General features: G+C 46.5%; 1 protein-coding gene across 2 annotated transcripts in view; it reads left to right on the top strand.

The window, feature by feature from the left end:
* Positions 1 to 781: 781 nt before the first annotated feature.
* cacna1fb (calcium channel, voltage-dependent, L type, alpha 1F subunit) overlaps positions 782 to 22019 on the top strand; it is a 216092-nt gene continuing 194854 nt past the window's right edge. For both annotated transcript variants that reach the window (XM_046344773.1, XM_046344774.1), the window contains exons 1-2: positions 782 to 1157; positions 17156 to 17516. In XM_046344773.1, the coding sequence (XP_046200729.1) occupies positions 1136 to 1157; positions 17156 to 17516 (383 nt within the window). In that variant the 5' untranslated portion in view covers positions 782 to 1135. The remainder of the gene's footprint in view (positions 1158 to 17155; positions 17517 to 22019) is intronic.

Raw genomic sequence — 22019 nt, forward strand, 5'->3', positions numbered from 1 at the left:
AATGAACGTGTGCTGTACAGGCATACATGGGTGTGTTCTGTGGCTGGCTACTGTACTGATGAGAAATTGTGTGCATGATTCATTTCATCGAGACAGAGAGAGAGAGAGAGAGAGAGAGAGAGAGAGAGAGAGAGAGAGAGAGAGAGAGAGAGAGAGAGAGAGAGAGAGAGAGAGAGAGAGAGAGAGAGAGAGAGAGAGAGAGAGAGAGAGAGAGAGAGAGAGAGAGAGAGAGAGAGAGAGAGAGAGAGAGAGAGAGAGAGAGAGAGAGAGAGAGAGATTAGGAAAGGGAAAGGGTTGGGTTAAATGTGGAAGACACATTTCAGTTGAATGCATTCAGTTGTGCAATTGACTAGTTATCATTACACCTGCTGACTGTCATAGAGGAGAAATTCCATCTTGGATGTGGACTCGATCAATGGTTAAATATTGACTATGAGAAAACGAAATCCATTACATTTTTGAGAAAATTGTAGTCATATCATCAAAGACCTAAAGAAAAAGCCTTAATGTTTTAGTGATTAATTTGTATGCTACTTATGATATTCATATTATTTATAAAGTGTAAATAAGGAAGGTAATAACAGCAATTTGTTACAACAACATTGGGTTTACAAATCGGCTGACTTTATCTAAGCACAGAATTTTCTGTCGTCATGTAATTTAACCTTCTGCCGCCGAGCGCGTCCCTGCCTTTAATAAGTTTCTAGGCTGCCTTCCCCTTTAAAGGACTACATTTTTTCTTTAATCCTGAATTGATGGCTTAAATACGGAGACAGATAGTGAACAGAGAAAACCCAGTGAGATTAATGTGAAAGGATTTGCAATATATTTCTTATTTTTAAAAGAATCAACACTAGGCTTTTAAAATCACCACAAGTCGACGGATTCTCCTTTTGTATACTACTACTGTTTCATTGAAACGTTTGCTAATTGATCTGACGTTACTATGGAAATAATTTGGGAATGAAGCTGAAAATGTAAACAAGTTCGCGTGTATTTATTTTTAATATATAAACATGTAAACTTGGAGAGATTTCTATTGGGATTTAAACGTGGAATAAACAGTGAAAAAAGTGAACTCCTGTCTGAGGATAATGCATTTCTCTGCGATCAGCTGAAGGCAACAATCTCCGACATGTATGAGGACAATCGCAAAAGTAAGAATATTGTCATCAATTATTCACTGTTTACATCTTATTTTCAATTTAATACAGAACATTTTGTATATATTTTTCATTTTGAATTATTTATTTTCTATCCAAAATTTTGCTTCTTTTCGTAGTACCTATTTTTAGACTTAATAAACGGATCTCTACAGAAGCGCAACTTTATGGGACATTATTTTATTTTTTTGTCGATTCAGTGTCGATCGGAAGTCAGAATGTTCTATAAATATTGTTTCTAAATTCAGATTACAACTATGGATTAATGAGAGTAGAGAAAAACGGCAGACCGACATTTCGTTACGCGTCACCTTTCGGCAGATGTGGACAGCTGTTCCTCTCACATACGTTCGTGGCCTGCATTTCTCCCGTTGACATTGACACAACCGAACCAACTCAAATCTCTATGCCGTGTAACTAAAACTAAAACTAAAACATTAAGGCTATATATATTTATTTTTTTTACCTACAAGTTGTGACAAGGGACAGTAGCCTAAAGCCGTTGTTGATTTTCTATTTTTTTTTATTTTTAAAGTGAGACATTTTGACGGTAATTTTTCAATGACCTTATAAATGGATGAATATTCTTGTACATTTTACCACACAGACACAGTGCAATAGAGTCCGCTTTAGTATCTTCTTCTGATGGTTCACTTCAATGACTGTATTTGTTCTCTTTCTGAATGTGCATTGGCGCAAATCTAATGTGACAACAGTTAAATAGTACAGAAAATAATGGTGAGTACTTTATCCATCCTCAAGGGGATAATTAATATGTGCTTATTGTGGTGTGATGCAGTGAACGTTGACATATCGGCACCTGGTTGTAAAAATGCCACGTTTCCTCTTACAGTCATAATTTCTCTGCATTTCATTCACTAAACACCACCCTGGTATCCAATAACCAAACCGTGTCCAATAACGTATTTCTACCTCTTTATATTCATTCCAGGACGCAGTTTTAAAATACGGTAATAAACAGTAGTACGCATCGTAGTCCTGAGGACACTAAAGTGGTTGCACATGTTAGCGTGTCCTCGAGCGCTGCACACCTGATTTCACTTATCAAAGATGTTGTTAGTGTGTAGTGCTGGTGGGTCCCCCAAACCGTTTCAAATACACGGCAGCAGCCCATCTTGTGGTTTCTCTCATGCAGAACCGAACTGAACTCCAGGCTTCATAATTCCATCTTTGTCTCTCCATTGGTTGACATTATTATTATTATTATTTTTTTATTATTTTTTTTTTTTACCAACTCTGTTTCAGGACACATAAATATCTCTCCTTACAAAGGAGCAGGGTCAATTATTTGACATACTTTTAAGGATATCCTTCATGACGAGATGTAGGCTGTGGTTAGCAGCACAGTTGTTCTGAAAAAAAAATGTAAATGTAAATTTAACATTATAATTATGGCCACTTAAGATGTGGGTTAAACAGGGTTAGGGTTATGTCTTCAACAGGGTTAGGGTTATGTCTTCAACAGGGTTAGGGTTAGGGTTATGTCTTCAACAGGGTTAGGGTTATGTCTTCAACAGGGTTAGGGTTATGTCTTCAACAAGGTTAGGGTTATGTCTTCAACAGGGTTAGGGTTAGGGTTATGTCTTCAACAGGGTTAGGGTTATGTCTTCAACAGGGTTAAGGTTATGTCTTCAACAAGGTTAGGGTTATGTCTTCAACAGGGTTAGGGTTATGTCTTCAACAGGGTTAGGCTTATGTCTTCAACAGGGTTAGGGTTATGTCATCAACAGGGTTAGGGTTATGTCATCAACAGGGTTAGGGTTATGTCATCAACAGGGTTAGGGTTATGTCTTCAACAGGGTTAGGGTTATGTCTTCAACAGGGTTAGGGTTATGTCTTCAACAGGGTTATGGTTATGTCTTCAACAGGGTTAGGGTTATGTCTTCAACAGGATTAAGGTTAGGGTTATGTCTTCAACAGGGTTAGGGTTATGTCTTCAACAGGGTTAGGGTTATGTCTTCAACAGGGTTAGGGTTATGTCTTCAACAGGGTTAGGGTTATGTCTTCAACAGGGTTAGGGTTATGTCTTCAACAGGGTTAGGGTTATGTCTTCAACAGGGTTAGGGTTATGTCTTCAACAGGGTTATGGTTATGTCTTCAACAGGGTTAGGGTTATGTCTTCAACAGGATTAAGGTTAGGGTTATGTCTTCAACAGGGTTAGGGTTATGTCTTCAACAGGGTTAGGGTTATGTCTTCAACAGGGTTAGGGTTATGTCTTCAACAGGGTTAGGGTTATGTCTTCAACAGGGTTAGGGTTATGTCTTCAACAGGGTTAGGGTTATGTCTTCAACAGGGTTAGGGTTATGTCTTCAACAGGGTTAGGGTTAGGGTTATGTCTTCAACAGGGTTAGGGTTATGTCTTCAACAGGGTTAGGGTTATGTCTTCAACAAGGTTAGGGTTATGTCTTCAACAGGGTTAGGGTTAGGGTTATGTCTTCAACAGGGTTAGGGTTATGTCTTCAACAGGGTTAAGGTTATGTCTTCAACAAGGTTAGGGTTATGTCTTCAACAGGGTTAGGGTTATGTCTTCAACAGGGTTAGGCTTATGTCTTCAACAGGGTTAGGGTTATGTCATCAACAGGGTTAGGGTTATGTCATCAACAGGGTTAGGGTTATGTCATCAACAGGGTTAGGGTTATGTCTTCAACAGGGTTAGGGTTATGTCTTCAACAGGGTTAGGGTTATGTCTTCAACAGGGTTATGGTTATGTCTTCAACAGGGTTAGGGTTATGTCTTCAACAGGATTAAGGTTAGGGTTATGTCTTCAACAGGGTTAGGGTTATGTCTTCAACAGGGTTAGGGTTATGTCTTCAACAGGGTTAGGGTTATGTCTTCAACAGGGTTAGGGTTATGTCTTCAACAGGGTTAGGGTTATGTCTTCAACAGGGTTAGGGTTATGTCTTCAACAGGGTTATGGTTATGTCTTCAACAGGGTTAGGGTTATGTCTTCAACAGGATTAAGGTTAGGGTTATGTCTTCAACAGGGTTAGGGTTATGTCTTCAACAGGGTTAGGGTTATGTCTTCAACAGGGTTAGGGTTATGTCTTCAACAGGGTTAGGGTTATGTCTTCAACAGGGTTAGGGTTATGTCTTCAACAGGGTTAGGGTTATGTCTTCAACAGGGTTAGGGTTAGGGTTATGTCTTCAACAGGGTTAGGGTTATGTCTTCAACAGGGTTAGGGTTAGGGTTATGTCTTCAACAGGGTTAGGGTTATGTCTTCAACAGGGTTAGGGTTATGTCTTCAACAGGGTTAGGGTTATGTCTTCAACAGGGTTAGGGTTATGTCATCAACAGGGTTAGGGTTATGTCATCAACAGGGTTAGGGTTATGTCATCAACAGGGTTAGGGTTATGTCTTCAACAGGGTTAGGGTTATGTCTTCAACAGGGTTAGGGTTATGTATTCAACAGGATTAAGGTTAGGGTTATGTCTTCAACAGGGTTAGGGTTATGTCTTCAACAGGGTTAGGGTTATGTCTTCAACAGGGTTAGGGTTATGTCTTCAACAGGGTTAGGGTTATGTCTTCAACAGGGTTAGGGTTATGTCTTCAACAGGGTTAGGGTTATGTCTTCAACAGGGTTAGGGTTATGTCTTCAACAGGGTTAGGGTTATGTCTTCAACAGGGTTAGGGTTAGGGTTATGTCTTCAACAGGGTTAGGGTTATGTCTTCAACAGGGTTAGGGTTAGGGTTATGTCTTCAACAGGGTTAGGGTTATGTCTTCAACAGGGTTAGGGTTATGTCTTCAACAGGGTTAGGGTTATGTCTTCAACAAGGTTAGGGTTATGTCTTCAACAGGGTTAGGGTTATGTATTCAACAGGGTTAGGGTTATGTCTTCAACAGGGTTAGGGTTATGTCTTCAACAGGGTTAGGGTTATGTCTTCAACAGGGTTAGGGTTATGTCTTCAACAGGGTTAGGGTTATGTATTAAACAGGGTTAGGGTTATGTCTTCAACAGGGTTAGGGTTATGTCTTCAACAGGGTTAGGATTATGTCTTCAACAGGGTTAGGGTTATGTCTTCAACAGGGTTAGGTCATGTCTTCAACAGGGTTAGGGTTAGGGTTATGTCTTCAACAGGGTTAGGGTTATGTCTTCAACAGGGTTAGGGTTAGGGTTATGTCTTCAACAGGGTTAGGGTTATGTCTTCAACAGGGTTAGGGTTATGTCTTCAACAGGGTTAGGGTTATGTCTTCAACAAGGTTAGGGTTATGTCTTCAACAGGGTTAGGGTTATGTCTTCAACAGGGTTAGGGTTATGTCTTCAACAGGGTTAGGGTTATGTCTTCAACAGGGTTAGGGTTAGGGTTATGTCTTCAACAGGGTTAGGGTTATGTCTTCAACAGGGTTAGGGTTATGCCTTCAACAGGGCTAGGGTTAGGGTTATGTCTTCAACAGGGTTAGGGTTATGTCTTCAACAGGGTTAGGGTTGGGGTTATGTCTTCAACAGGGTTAGGGTTATGTCTTCAACAGGGTTAGGGTTATGTCTTCAACAGGGTTAGGGTTGGGGTTATGTCTTCAACAGGGTTAGGGTTATGTCTTCAACAGGGTTAGGGTTATGTCATCAACAGGGTTAGGGTTATGTCTTCAACAGGGTTAGGGTTATGTCTTCAACAGGGTTAGGGTTGGGGTTATGTCTTCAACAGGGTTAGGGTTATGTCTTCAACAGGGTTAGGGTTATGTCATCAACAGGGTTAGGGTTATGTCTTCAACAGGGTTAGGGTTATGTCTTCAACAGGGTTAGGGTTATGTCTTCAACAGGGTTAGGGTTATGTCTTCAACAGGGTTAGGGTTATGTCTTCAACAGGGTTAGGGTTATGTCTTGAAAGTCTTCCTCTGATTTGTCATCCAAAGGGTCCCAGCTATAACATGTAGTGTCGTTTTGTTAGATAAAATCCTTCTTTATATCCCAAAAAGTCTGTTTAGTTGGCGCCATCGATTTGAGTAATCCACTCGTTCAACCTGCAGAGAAAGGAATCCGAGAATCTACCCCTAAATTTTGTTAAAACAAGTCAAAATACGTTTCTGTTTAATCCTCAGATTCAATTAATTAATTTTATACCCTAAAATGTAATTAAACTATAATATTTAATACAGAAAGAAATATGTTCAAAAGGAAAACAATATTAGGAGGTCTGTGTCCTCTTTGTTGCGCACATATACACTAATTTCCAAGTCTGTGTCCCTGTACAAAAAAAAAAATCACTATTCTTCCTCGTTTTGGAAGAAACAAGCCTGAAACCTTGAACAAAGACTACTGACTCCCAGTGGAAGCCATTGGAATTGCACACTGGGAGCCCGATTTAATGATTTCTCGCAAATGTTCCATTGGAAGAGCATGGGCTCTCTCACAAACAAATTCTGGTTGGTTTTCTTTGGATTTTCTCCTACCATATCTATTGTGTTATAGTCTCTTACATTATTTTAACATTTCTACAAACGTCAGTGTGTTTTCTTTCCAATAGTACCAATTATATGTATATCCTGGCTTCAGGGCCTGTGCAACAGGCAGTTTACTTTGGGCACGTAAGTCAGGCGGAACTTGAGAAAAATAGACCCTAGCCTGAAGAAGTTTTTATGTTGCTGGACTGCAGGAAGAGTAGCTGCAGGAGCTCATGGGGATCCATAATAAACCCCAGGAAGAGTAGCTGCAGGAGCTCATGGGGATCCATAATAAACCCAGGAAGAGTAGCTGCAGGAGCTCATGGGGATCCATAATAAACCCCAGGAAGAGTAGCTGCAGGAGCTCATGGGGATCCATGATAAACCCCAGGAAGAGTAGCTGCAGGAGCTCATGGGGATCCATAATAAACCCCAGGAAGAGTAGCTGCAGGAGCTCATGGGGATCCATAATAAACCCCAGGAAGAGTAGCTGCAGGAGCTCATGGGGATCCATAATAAACCCCAGGAAGAGTAGCTGCAGGAGCTCATGGGGATCCATAATAAACCCCAGGAAGAGTAGCTGCAGGAGCTCATGGGGATCCATAATAAACCCCAGGAAGAGTAGCTGCAGGAGCTCATGGGGATCCATAATAAACCCCAGGAAGAGTAGCTGCAGGAGCTCATGGGGATCCATAATAAACCCCAGGAAGAGTAGCTGCAGGAGCTCATGGGGATCCATAATAAACCCAAGGAAGAGTAGCTGCTGCCTTGGCAGGAACTAATGGGGATCCATAATAAACCCCAGGAAGAGTAGCCGCTGCCTTGGCAGGAACTAATAAGAATCCATAATAAACCCCAGGAAGAGTAGCTGCTGCCTTGGCAGGAACTAATGGGGATCCATAATAAACCCCACGAAGAGTAGCTGCTGCCTTGGCAGGAACTAATGGGGATCCATAATAAACCCCAGGAAGAGTAGCTGCTGCCTTGGCAGGAACTAATGGGGATCCATAATAAACCCCAGGAAGAGTAGCTGCAGGAGCTCATGGGGATCCATAATAAACCCAAGGAAGAGTAGCTGCAGGAGTTCATGGGGATCCATAATAAACCCAAGGAAGAGTAGCTGCAGGAGCTCATGGGGATCCATAATAAACCCCAGGAAGAGTAGCTGCAGGAGCTCATGGGGATCCATAATAAACCCAAGGAAGAGTAATAATAAACCCAAGGAAGAGTAGCTGCTGCCTTGGCAGGAACTAATGGGGATCCATAATAAACCCAAGGAAGAGTAGCTGCTGCCTTGGCAGGAACTAATGGGGATCCATAATAAACCCCAGGAAGAGTAGCTGCTGCCTTGGCAGGAACTAATGGGGATCCATAATAAACCCCAGGAAGAGTAGCTGCTGCCTTGTAAGGAACTCATGGGGATCCTTAATAAACCTCAGGAAGAGGAGCTGCTGCCTTGAAAGGAACTCATGGGGATCCATAATAAACCCCAGGAAGAGTAGCTGCTGCCTTGGCAGGAACTAATGGGGATCCATAATAAACCCCAGGAAGAGTAGCTGCTGCCTTGGCAGGAACTAATGGGGATCCATAATAAACCCCAGGAAGAGTAGCTGCTGCCTTGGCAGGAACTAATGGGGATCCATAATAAACCCCAGGAAGAGTAGCTGCTGCCTTGGCAGGAACTAATGGGGATCCATAATAAACCCCAGGAATAGTAGCTGCTGCCTTGGCAGGAACTCATGGGGATCCATAATAAACCCCAGGAAGAATAGCTGCTGCCTTGGCAGGAACTAATGGGGATCCTTAATAAACCCCATGAAGAGTAGCTGCTGCCTTGGCAGGAACTCATGGGGATCCATAATAAACCCCAGGAAGAGTAGCTGCTGCCTTGGCAGGAACTCACGGGGATCCATAATAAACCCCAGGAAGAGTAGCTGCTGCCTTGGCAGGAACTCATGGGGATCCATAATAAACCCCAGGAAGAGTAGCTGCTGCCTTGGCAGGAACTCATGGGGATCCATAATAAATCCCAGGAAGAGTAGCTGCTGCCTTAGCAGGAACTAATGGGGATCCATAATAAACCCCAGGAAGAGTAGCTGTGGCCTTGGCAGGAACTAATGGGGATCCATAATAAACCCCAGGAAGAGTAGCTGCTGCCTTGGCAGGAACTCATGGGGATCCATAATAAACCCCAGGAAGAGTATCTGCTGCCTTGGCAGGAACTCATGGGGATCCATAATAAACCCCAGGAAGAGTAGCTGCTGCCTTGGCAGGAACTAATGGGGACCCATAATAAACCCCATGAAGAGTAGCTGCTGCCTTGGCAGGAACTCATGGGGATCCATAATAAACCCCCGGAAGAATAGCTGCTGCCTTGGCAGGAACTCATGGGGATCCTTAATAAACCCCATGAAGAGTAGCTGCTGCCTTGGCAGGAACTCATGGGGATCCATAATAAACCCCAGGAAGAGTAGCTGCTGCCTTGGCAGGAACTCACGGGGATCCATAATAAACCCCAGGAAGAGTAGCTGCTGCCTTGGCAGGAACTCATGGGGATCCATAATAAACCCCAGGAAGAGTAGCTGCTGCCTTGGCAGGAACTCATGGGGATCCATAATAAATCCCAGGATGAGTAGCTGCTGCCTTAGCAGGAACTAATGGGGATCCATAATAAACCCCAGGAAGAGTAGCTGCTGCCTTGGCAGGAACTCATGGGGATCCATAATAAACCCCAGGAAGAGTAGCTGCTGCCTTGGCAGGAACTCATGGGGATCCATAATAAACCCCAGGAAGAATAGCTGCTGCCTTGGCAGGAATTCATGGGGATCCTTAATAAACCCCATGAAGAGTAGCTGCTGCCTTGGCAGGAACTCATGGGGATCCATAATAAACCCCAGGAAGAGTAGCTGCTGCCTTGGCAGGAACTCACGGGGATCCATAATAAACCCCAGGAAGAGTAGCTGTGGCCTTGGCAGGAACTAATGGGGATCCATAATAAACCCCAGGAAGAGTAGCTGCTGCCTTGGCAGGAACTCATGGGGATCCATAATAAACCCCAGGAAGAGTAGCTGCTGCCTTGGCAGGAACTCATGGGGATCCATAATAAACCCCAAGAAGAGTAGCTGCTGCCTTGGCAGGAACTAATGGGGACCCATAATAAACCCCATGAAGAGTAGCTGCTGCCTTGGCAGGAACTCATGGGGATCCATAATAAATCCCAGGAAGAGTAGCTGCTGCCTTAGCAGGAACTAATGGGGATCCATAATAAACCCCAGGAAGAGTAGCTGTGGCCTTGGCAGGAACTAATGGGGATCCATAATAAACCCCAGGAAGAGTAGCTGCTGCCTTGGCAGGAACTCATGGGGATCCATAATAAACCCCAGGAAGAGTAGCTGCTGCCTTGGCAGGAACTAATGGGGACCCATAATAAACCCCATGAAGAGTAGCTGCTGCCTTGGCAGGAACTCATGGGGATCCATAATAAACCCCAGGAAGAATAGCTGCTGCCTTGGCAGGAACTCATGGGGATCCTTAATAAACCCCATGAAGAGTAGCTGCTGCCTTGGCAGGAACTCATGGGGATCCATAATAAACCCCAGGAAGAGTAGCTGCTGCCTTGGCAGGAACTCACGGGGATCCATAATAAACCCCAGGAAGAGTAGCTGCTGCCTTGGCAGGAACTCATGGGGATCCATAATAAACCCCAGGAAGAGTAGCTGCTGCCTTGGCAGGAACTCATGGGGATCCATAATAAATCCCAGGAAGAGTAGCTGCTGCCTTAGCAGGAACTAATGGGGATCCATAATAAACCCCAGGAAGAGTAGCTGTGGCCTTGGCAGGAACTCATGGGGATCCATAATAAACCCCAGGAAGAGTATCTGCTGCCTTGGCAGGAACTCATGGGGATCCATAATAAACCCCAGGAAGAGTAGCTGCTGCCTTGGCAGGAACTAATGAGGACCCATAATAAACCCCATGAAGAGTAGCTGCTGCCTTGGCAGGAACTCATGGGGATCCATAATAAACCCCCGGAAGAATAGCTGCTGCCTTGGCAGGAACTCATGGGGATCCATAATAAACCCCAGGAAGAGTAGCTGCTGCCTTGGCAGGAACTCACGGGGATCCATAATAAACCCCAGGAAGAGTAGCTGCTGCCTTGGCAGGAACTCATGGGGATCCATAATAAACCCCAGGAAGAGTAGCTGCTGCCTTGGCAGGAACTCATGGGGATCCATAATAAATCCCAGGAAGAGTAGCTGCTGCCTTGGCAGGAACTCATGGGGATCCTTAATAAACCCCATGAAGAGTAGCTGCTGCCTTGGCAGGAACTCATGGGGATCCATAATAAACCCCAGGAAGAGTAGCTGCTGCCTTGGCAGGAACTCACGGGGATCCATAATAAACCCCAGGAAGAGTAGCTGCTGCCTTGGTAGGAACTCATGGGGATCCATAATAAACCCCAGGAAGAGTAGCTGCTGCCTTGGCAGGAACTCACGGGGATCCATAATAAACCCCAGGAAGAGTAGCTGCTGCCTTGGCAGGAACTCATGGGGATCCATAATAAACCCCAGGAAGAGTAGCTGCTGCCTTGGCAGGAACTCATGGGGATCCATAATAAATCCCAGGAAGAGTAGCTGCTGCCTTAGCAGGAACTAATGGGGATCCATAATAAACCCCAGGAAGAGTAGCTGTGGCCTTGGCAGGAACTAATGGGGATCCATAATAAACCCCAGGAAGAGTAGCTGCTGCCTTGGCAGGAACTCATGGGGATCCATAATAAACCCCAGGAAGAGTAGCTGCTGCCTTGGCAGGAACTCATGGGGATCCATAATAAACCCCAGGAAGAGTAGCTGCTGCCTTGGCAGGAACTAATGGGGACCCATAATAAACCCCATGAAGAGTAGCTGCTGCCTTGGCAGGAACTCATGGGGATCCATAATAAACCCCAGGAAGAATAGCTGCTGCCTTGGCAGGAACTCATGGGGATCCTTAATAAACCCCATGAAGAGTAGCTGCTGCCTTGGCAGGAACTCATGGGGATCCATAATAAACCCCAGGAAGAGTAGCTGCTGCCTTGGCAGGAACTCACGGGGATCCATAATAAACCCCAGGAAGAGTAGCTGCTGCCTTGGCAGGAACTCATGGGGATCCATAATAAACCCCAGGAAGAGTAGCTGCTGCCTTGGCAGGAACTCATGGGGATCCATAATAAATCCCAGGAAGAGTAGCTGCTGCCTTAGCAGGAACTAATGGGGATCCATAATAAACCCCAGGAAGAGTAGCTGTGGCCTTGGCAGGAACTAATGGGGATCCATAATAAACCCCAGGAAGAGTAGCTGCTGCCTTGGCAGGAACTCATGGGGATCCATAATAAACCCCAGGAAGAGTAGCTGCTGCCTTGGCAGGAACTAATGGGGACCCATAATAAACCCCATGAAGAGTAGCTGCTGCCTTGGCAGGAACTCATGGGGATCCATAATAAACCCCAGGAAGAATAGCTGCTGCCTTGGCAGGAACTCATGGGGATCCTTAATAAACCCCATGGAGAGTAGCTGCTGCCTTGGCAGGAACTCATGGGGATCCATAATAAACCCCAGGAAGAGTAGCTGCTGCCTTGGCAGGAACTCACAGGGATCCATAATAAACCCCAGGAAGAGTAGCTGCTGCCTTGGCAGGAACTCATGGGGATCCATAATAAACCCCAGGAAGAGTAGCTGCTGCCTTGGCAGGAACTCATGGGGATCCATAATAAATCCCAGGAAGAGTAGCTGCTGCCTTAGCAGGAACTAATGGGGATCCATAATAAACCCCAGGAAGAGTAGCTGTGGCCTTGGCAGGAACTCATGGGGATCCATAATAAACCCCAGGAAGAGTATCTGCTGCCTTGGCAGGAACTCATGGGGATCCATAATAAACCCCAGGAAGAGTAGCTGCTGCCTTGGCAGGAACTAATGGGGACCCATAATAAACCCCATGAAGAGTAGCTGCTGCCTTGGCAGGAACTCATGGGGATCCATAATAAACCCCCGGAAGAATAGCTGCTGCCTTGGCAGGAACTCATGGGGATCCTTAATAAACCCCATGAAGAGTAGCTGCTGCCTTGGCAGGAACTCATGGGGATCCATAATAAACCCCAGGAAGAGTAGCTGCTGCCTTGGCAGGAACTCACGGGGATCCATAATAAACCCCAGGAAGAGTAGCTGCTGCCTTGGCAGGAACTCATGGGGATCCATAATAAACCCCAGGAAGAGTAGCTGCTGCCTTGGCAGGAACTCATGGGGATCCATAATAAATCCCAGGAAGAGTAGCTGCTGCCTTGGCAGGAACTCATGGGGATCCTTAATAAACCCCATGAAGAGTAGCTGCTGCCTTGGCAGGAACTCATGGGGATCCATAATAAACCCCAGGAAGAGTAGCTGCTGCCTTGGCAGGAACTAATGGGGACCCATAATAAACCCCATGAAGAGTAGCTGCTGCCTTGGCAGGAACTCATGGGGATCCATAATAAACCCCAGGAAGAATAGCTGCTGCCTTGGCAGGAACTCATGGGGATCCTTAATAAACCCCATGAAGAGTAGCTGCTCCCTTGGCAGGAACTCATGGGGATCCATAATAAACCCCAGGAAGAGTAGCTGCTGCCTTGGCAGGAACTCACGGGGATCCATAATAAACCCCAGGAAGAGTAGCTGCTGCCTTGGCAGGAACTCATGGGGATCCATAATAAACCTCAGGAAGAGTAGCTGCTGCCTTGGCAGGAACTCATGGGGATCCATAATAAATCCCAGGAAGAGTAGCTGCTGCCTTAGCAGGAACTAATGGGGATCCATAATAAACCCCAGGAAGAGTAGCTGTGGCCTTGGCAGGAACTAATGGGGATCCATAATAAACCCCAGGAAGAGTAGCTGCTGCCTTGGCAGGAACTCATGGGGATCCATAATAAACCCCAGGAAGAGTAGCTGCTGCCTTGGCAGGAACTAATGGGGACCCATAATAAACCCCATGAAGAGTAGCTGCTGCCTTGGCAGGAACTAATGGGGATCCATAATAAACCCCAGGAAGAGTAGCTGCTGCCTTGGCAGGAACTCATGGGGATCCATAATAAACCCCAGGAAGAGTAGCTGCTGCCTTGGCAGGAACTAATGGGGACCCATAATAAACCCCATGAAGAGTAGCTGCTGCCTTGGCAGGAACTCATGGGGATCCATAATAAACCCCAGGAAGAGTAGCTGCTGCCTTGGCAGGAACTAATGGGGACCCATAATAAACCCCATGAAGAGTAGCTGCTGCCTTGGCAGGAACTCATGGGGATCCATAATAAACCCCAGGAAGAGTAGCTGCTGCCTTGGCAGGAACTCATGGGGATCCATAATAAACCCCAGGAAGAGTAGCTGCTGCCTTGGCAGGAACTAATGGGGACCCATAATAAACCCCAGTAAGAGTGGCTGCGGCCTTGGCAGGAAGCGTTAATATCCTTAATAAATACGAATAGAGCTGTAGCTAAGGCCCTGTTCCTGTGTGACAGCTAAAACATACCTTGTAGCACCAGGAGCATCAACTATGACATCCTTCCTATGAACAGAGTTAATATCTTCCAAAACGAGCAGCGAAATTACCATTGAAACGACCTCCCTATCAGTCTTGAGTACTTAACCTAATACCTATTGAACTTTTTACAGGAGTTTCTCCCACTGCTTTTGGCTCAATTTAATGCTCCTTGACAGGTTTTACTGAGAACAGTGTTATCAACGTCTGTTAGGATTCCCTCAATCTCACTGCAGCCCAGGAACCATCATGATAAAAATATGATTCATATAAGCTATTAGTGAATGTTCCACTCTCCCTCCCTCACACACTCTGACTCTCTCTCTTTTCTCTGCTCTTCTCTGCTCCTCTCTGCTTCCTTCTGCTCCTCTCTTCTCTCTGCTCCTCTCTTCTCTCTGCTCCTCTCTGCTCCTCTCTTCTCTCTGCTCCTCTCTGCTCCTCTATTCTCTCTGCTCCTCTCTTCTCTCTGCTCCTCTCTGCTTCCTTCTGCTCCTCTCTTCTCTCTGCTCCTCTCTTCTCTCTGCTCCTCTCTTCTCTCTGTTCCTCTCTGATACTCTGTCCCTATCTGCTCCTCTCTGCTCCTCTCTGCTCTCTGCTCCTCTCTGTTCCTCTCTGTTCCTCTCTTCTCTCTACTCCTCTCTGTTCCTCTCTTCTCTCTACTCCTCTCTGTTCCTCTCTTCTCTCTGTTCCTCTCTTCTCTCTACTCCTCTCTGCTCCTCTCTTCTCTCTGCTCCTCTCTGTTCCTCTCTTCTCTGTTTCTCTCTTCTCTCTACTCCTCTCTGCTCCTCTCTTCTCTCTGCTCCTCTCTTTTCTCTGCTCCTCTCTGCTCCTCTCTTCTCTCTGCTCCTCTCTGCTCCTCTATTCTCTCTGCTCCTCTCTTCTCTCTGCTCCTCTCTGCTTCCTTCTGCTCCTCTCTTCTCTCTGCTCCTCTCTTCTCTCTGCTCCTCTCTTCTCTCTGTTCCTCTCTGATACTCTGTCCCTATCTGCTCCTCTCTGCTCCTCTCTGCTCTCTGCTCCTCTCTGTTCCTCTCTGTTCCTCTCTTCTCTCTACTCCTCTCTGTTCCTCTCTTCTCTCTACTCCTCTCTGTTCCTCTCTTCTCTCTGTTCCTCTCTTCTCTCTACTCCTCTCTGCTCCTCTCTTCTCTCTGCTCCTCTCTGTTCCTCTCTTCTCTGTTTCTCTCTTCTCTCTACTCCTCTCTGCTCCTCTCTTCTCTCTGCTCCTTTCTGCTCCTCTCTTCTCTCCTCTCCTCTCTTCTCCTCTCTGCTCCTCTCTTCCCTCTGCTCCTCTCTTCTCTCTGCTCCTCTCTTCTCTCTGCTCCTCTCTGCTCCTCTCTTCCATCTGCTCCTCTCTTCTCTCTGCTCCTCTCTTCCCTCTGCTCCTCTCTTCCCTCTGCTCCTCTCTTCTCTCTGCTCCTCTCTTCTCTCTGCTCCTCTCTTCTCTTTGCTCTCTGCTCCTCTCTTCTCTCTGCTCCTCTCTTCTCTCTGCTCCTCTCTTCTCTCTGCTCCTCTCTTCCCTCTGCTCCTCTCTCCTCTCTGCTCCTCTCTTCCCTCTGCTCCTCTCTTCCCTCTGCTCCTCTCTTCTCTCTGCTCCTCTCTTCTCTTTGCTCTCTGCTCCTCTCTTCTCTCTGCTCCTCTCTTCTCTCTGCTCCTCTCTTCCCTCTGCTCCTCTCTCCTCTCTGCTCCTCTCTGCTCCTCTCTTCCCTCTGCTCCTCTCTTCTTTCTGCTCCTCTCTTCCCTCTGCTCCTCTCTCCTCTCTGCTCCTCTCTTCCCTCTGCTCCTCTCTTCTCTCTGCTCGTCTATGCTCCTCTCTTCTCTCTGCTCCTCTCTTCCCTCTGCTCCTCTCTTCTCTCTGCTCCTCTCTGCTCTCTGCTCCTCTCTTCTCTCTGCTCCTCTCTGCTCCTCTCTTCTCTCTGCTCCTCTCTTCTCTCTGCTCCTCTCTGCTCTCTGCTCCTCTCTGCTCTGCTCTGCTTCGGCTCCGGAGAAATAGGTCACAGCTGTTCTCTACAATATGGTTGTTTTCACCTATTAACTACTCTGTATTACCATTCTAACCCTGCTTATAGCCTTGCTTTACTGTGGAGTCTCACGCGTTGAACGACACCCAATCCTTCAGAGCATACAAATGTATTTATCTATCTGAGTTCTTCAAGTTCTCAAGATTCAGCATGCTGCTGTAAGATACTATGTGATCCGTCAGGTTAGGTTATGAGGAAAACAAGATTGTCTTGATTTCAATGTAAGGTCTACCAAAGCTCTTATAAATATGACTGGACTGATACAAACTCATTACAAGAATGTTTTTTTAATCTAAGTTCTTCAGTTGTCTAATGTCCACTGACTGAACATGATCAAGACACACTTAAACAAAATGTGTTTTTTAAGGGTTAGGTTTAGGGTTAGGGATAGGGTTAGGGTTAGGTTTAGGGTTAGGGATAGGGTTAGGGTTAGGGTTAGGGTTAGGGTTAGGGATAGGGTTAGGGTTAGGGTTAGGGTTAGGGTTAGGGTTAGGGATAGGGTTAGGGTTAGGGATAGGGTTAGGGTTAGGGTTAGGGTTAGGGTTAGGGATAGGGCTAGGGTTAGGGTTAGGGATAGGGTTAGGGATAGGGTTAGGGTTAGGGATAGGGTTAGGGATAGGGTTAGGGTTAGGGATAGGGTTAGGGTTAGGGATAGGGATAGGGCTAGGGTTAGGGATAGGGTTAGGGTTAGGGATAGGGATAGGGTTAGGGTTAGGGATAGGGTTAGGGATAGGGTTAGGGATAGGGATAGGGTTAGGTTTAAGGTTGAGGTTAGGGTTAGGGGTTAGGGTTAGGTTAGGGTTAGGGTTAGGGTTAGGGTTAGGGTTAAGGTTGAGGTGGGGGATGGGGTTAACTGGGTTTTACGGTTTTCAGAAACACAAACACAGAACAGAGAGGAACATGGGTATTTTTGGTTTAATAACTGTTTACATTGGACTATATCTCTACTGGGAGTAACCTAACCCATGAAGGAGTCAAGTTCTCCTGATATTGGTCTAACTCTCTCCTCTTCCTTTTCTTCCTCCTCTTCCTCAGACAATGGCCGGAACGGGTACACCAACACAGACGAAGGAGAGGAGGGTGGAGGAGAGGGAGAAGAGGGAGAAGAGGAGGAGGAGGAGGAGGAGGAGGGAGGAGAGGGGGATGAGGGAGGGGAGACGAAAGGAGACGCGGAGTGGACGGAGGATGGTATGGCCGAAAACGGAGGAGTGAAGATGACGAGGACGGACACACTCCACTCTACGACCAGTTCCACGGGGACCCAGAGGAAGAAGAGCCATCATAATAAGAAAGTGATACAGGGTTCTGACAAGGTCCAGAGAGCGCCCAGAGCCCTTTACTGCCTCAAACTCAACAACCCCATACGCAGGGCCGCGCTCTCCATTGTAGAGTGGAAGTATCCTTTACCTACTAACAGCTGATTGGTTTGCAGTAGCACTTGGAACAGCTGATTGGTTTGCAGTAGCACTTGGAACAGCTGATTGGTTTGCAGTAGCACTTGGAACAGCTGATTGGTTTGCAGTAGCACTTGGAACAGCTGATGTATCTACAGCACCTCCTACTGGAGAGTTGGAGAGTTGATCTCTCTACAGCACCTCCTACTGGAGAGTTGATCTATCTACAGCACCTCCTACTGGAGAGTTGATCTATCTACAGCACCTCCTACTGGAGAATTGATCTATCTCCAGCTCCTCCTACTGGAGAGTTGATCTATCTACAGCACCTCCTACTGGAGAGTTGATGTATCTACAGCACATCCTACTGGAGAGTTGATCTATCTCCAGCACCTCCTACTGGAGAGTTGATCTATCTCCAGCTCCTCCTACTGGAGAGTTGATCTATCTCCAGCTCCTCCTACTGGAGAGTGGATCTATCTCCAGCTCCTCCTACTCCTCCTTTTTAGACAAACTAGATGTTGAATTGAGTTTGGTTGTCAAGGCAACCAAATATTAACGTTTGAAGGAGATGTTCTGATTGGAGAGTTCCGTCTGACTTAGTCTAGATCTAATTCCAGTTGAATAATACAAATGAATGATTAATAAAAAAAACAAATAATTGATTTGTTGGATTTTTACGTTCCATCTCAACCAAAAAAAATCCAAGTTAAAGAATTAATCAAACTTTAAATGCACGTTAAATAAAGTTTGATGCAGCTAAACCAAAAATCAGACTTTTTTTCCCATTGGAATTTGGTTGTGCTTTTAGATGGTTGTATAACGATAAACGGCGAGACCCAGATGCAGCTGGGAGGCAGATGGTCCATGATATTTATTATAAACAAAGGGGACGAGAGACAGTTCGTGGACAGGCAAAATATCAAAAACCAGGTCAGAGTCCAGGCGGAACAGAGTGGCAGGCAGGCTCGAGGTCAGGGCAGGCTGAATGGTCAGGTAGGCAGGCTCGAGGTCAGGGCAAATCAAATCAAAATCAAATCAAATTGTATTTGTCACATACACATGGTTAGCAGATGTTAATGCGAGTGTACCGAAATGCTTGTGCTTCTAGTTCCGACAATGCAGTGATAACCAACAAGTAATCTAACTAACAATTCCAAAACTACTGTCTTATACACAGTGTAAGGGGATAAAGAATATGTACATAAGGATATATGAATGAGTGATGGTACAGAGCAGCATACAGTAGATGGTATCGAGTACAGTATATACATATGAGATGAGTATGTGGACAAAGTAAACAAAGTGGCATAGTTAAAGTGGCTAGTGATACATGTATTATATAAAGATGCAGTAGATGATGTAGAGTACAGTATATACGTATGCATATGAGATGAATAATGTAGGGTAAGTACATTATATAAGGTAGCATTGTTTAAAGTGGCTAGTGATATATTTACATAATTTCCCATCAATTCCCATTATTAGAGTGGCTGGAGTTGGGTCAGTGTCAATGACAGTGTGTTGGCAGCAGCCACTCAATATTAGTGGTGGCTGTTTAACAGTCTGATGGCCTTGAGATAGGAGCTGTTTTTCAGTCTCTCGGTCCCAGCTTTGATGCACCTGTACTGACCTCGCCTTCTGGATGATAGCGGGGTGAACAGGCAGTGGTTCGGGTGGTTGATGTCCTTGATGATCTTTATGGCCTTCCTGTAACATCGGGTGGTGTAGGTGTCCTGGAGGGCAGGTAGTTTGCCCCCGGTGATGCGTTGTGCAGACCTCACTACCCTCTGGAGAGCCTTACGGTTGAGGGCGGAGCAGTTGCCGTACCAGGCGGTGATACAGCCCGCCAGGATGCTCTCGATTGTGCATCTGTAGAAGTTTGTGAGTGCTTTTGGTGACAAGCCAAATTTCTTCAGCCCCCTGAGGTTGAAGAGGCGCTGCTGCGCCTTCTTCACGACGCTGTCAGTGTGAGTGGACCAATTCAGTTTGTCTGTGATGTGTATGCCGAGGAACTTAAAACTTGCTACCCTCTCCACTACTGTTCCATCGATGTGGATAGGGGGTGTTCCCTCTGCTGTTTCCTGAAGTCCACAATCATCTCCTTAGTTTTATGGACGTTGAGTGTGAGGTTATTTTCCTGACACCACACTCCGAGGGCCCTCACCTCCTCCCTGTAGGCCGTCTCGTCGTTGTTGGTAATCAAGCCTACCACTGTTGTGTCGTCCGCAAACTTGGCTGAATGGTCAGGTAGGCAGGCTCGAGGTCAGGGCAGGCTGAATGGTCAGGTAGGCAGGCTCGAGGTCAGGGCAGGCTGAATGGTCAGGTAGGCAGGCTCGAGGTCAGGGCAGGCTGAATGGTCAGGCAGGCTCGAGGTCAGGGCAGGCTAAATGGTCAAGGAGGCAGGCTCGAGGTCAGGGCAGGCTGAATGGTCAGGTAGACAGGCTCGAGGTCAGGGCAGGCTGAATGGTCAGGTAGGCAGGCTCGAGGTCAGGGCATGCTGAATGGTCAGGCAGGCTCGAGGTCAGGGCAGGCTGAATGGTCAGGCAGGCAGGCTCGAGGTCAGGGCAGGCTGAATGGTCAGGCAGGCTCGAGGTCAGGGCAGGCTAAATGGTCAGGTAGGCAGGCTAGATGTCAGGGCAGGCTGAATGGTCAGGTAGGCAGGCTCGAGGTCAGGGCAGGCTGAATGGTCAGGTAGGCAGGCTCGAGGTCAGGGCAGGCTAAATGGTCAGGTAGGCAGGCTAGATGTCAGGGCAGGCTGAATGGTCAGGTAGGCAGGCTCGAGGTCAGGGCAGGCTGAATGGTCAGGTAGGCAGGCTCGAGGTCAGGGCAGGCTGAATGGTCAGGTAGGCAGGCTTGAGGTCAGGGCAGGCTGAATGGTCAGGTAGGCAGGCTCGAGGTCAGGGCAGTCTGAATGGTCAGGTAGGCGGACTCAGTGTCAGGGCAGGCTGAATGGTCAGGTAGGCAGGCTCGAGGTCAGGGCAGGCTGAATGGTTAGGTAGGCTCGAGGTCAGGGCAGGCTGAATGGTCAGGCAGGCTCGAGGTCAGGGCAGGCTGAATGGTTAGGTAGGCTCGAGGTCAGGGCAGGCTGAATGGTCAGGCAGGCTCGAGGTCAGGGCAGGCTGAATGGTCAGGTAGGAAGGCTCGAGGTCAGGGCAGGCTGAATGGTTAGGTAGGCTCGAGGTCAGGGCAGGCTGAATGGTCAGGCAGGCTCGAGGTCAGGGCAGGCTGAATGGTCAGGCAGGCTCGAGGTCAGGGCAGGCTGAATGGTCAGGCAGGCTCGAGGTCAGGGCAGGCTAAGGTCAGAACCGGGAGGACTAGAAAAACACAGAATAGGATAAACAGGAGCACGAACAAAACACACCGGTTGACTTGACAAAACAAGACGAACTGGCAACAGACAAACAGAGGACACGGGTATAAATACACTGGGGATAATGGGGAAGATGGGCGACACCTGGAGAGGGGTGAAGACAAGCACAAAGACAGGTGAAACAGATCAGGGTGTGACAGGCTGAAAAGCATAGTGATAAACATTATTCATTATTCAACAATCCTTTGGCTGTTTTTTTGAGTGGGTGAATAAAGGTTGATCAACGTTTCAACCAAACATTACCCACATTTCCACATTGAAATTATTACCAGTGGGGGAAACATTGACAGTCACTAGAGCTAACTTACTTAACAGACACACAATACACAGAAAAGTAGACCAAGTTACCCAACCTGGTCTCAGAGCATTTTGTATTATTCTCTACGTAAAACCGAGATACTCCATGTAGAATGATATGTTACGTTTCGTATGGTATGTATTAATTTGTGGATGTCCATTATCCATTTTGTATGTTCCAATTTGTTGTGGCTAATGTTAACTATGGGTGGCTAGGTGGCTAATAGTAACATTAGCTAGCTGGCTAACGCTAGCTTGTCTAGGATTTACATTTACATTACATTTACATTTAAGTCATTTAGCAGACGCTCTTATCCAGAGCGACTTACAAATTGGTGCATTCACCTTATGACATCCAGTGGAACAGTCACTTTACAATAGTGCATCTAAAACTTAAGGGGGGGGGGGGGTGAGAGGGATTACTTATCCTATCCTAGGTATTCCTTAAAGAGGTGGGGTTTCAGGTGTCTCCGGAAGGTGGTGATTGACTCCGCTGTCCTGGCGTCGTGAGGGAGTTTGTTCCACCATTGGGGGGGCCAGGGCAGCGAACAGTTTTGACTGGGCTGATTTAGGGGCTAATGGTTAGGGTTAGGATTAGGTTAATTGGTTTGGGGAAGTTTGGGGAAGGGTTAGCTAAAACGGTTCATGTTAGTGTTTGGAGTGTTTGGAGAAGGGTTGGCTAACATGCTAAGTAGTTGCAAAGTAGCTAAAACGTAGTAAGTAGTTAGAAAGTTGCTAAATAGCTAAAATGCTAAAAGTTGTCCGTGATAAGATTCAAACAACCCTTGGGTTGCTAGGCGTTATCTACACCCACCCATCCATCACGACCAACTAC

This window comes from Oncorhynchus gorbuscha, linkage group LG03 (genome assembly GCF_021184085.1).
Source record: "Oncorhynchus gorbuscha isolate QuinsamMale2020 ecotype Even-year linkage group LG03, OgorEven_v1.0, whole genome shotgun sequence".
Lineage (NCBI taxonomy): Eukaryota > Metazoa > Chordata > Actinopteri > Salmoniformes > Salmonidae > Oncorhynchus > Oncorhynchus gorbuscha.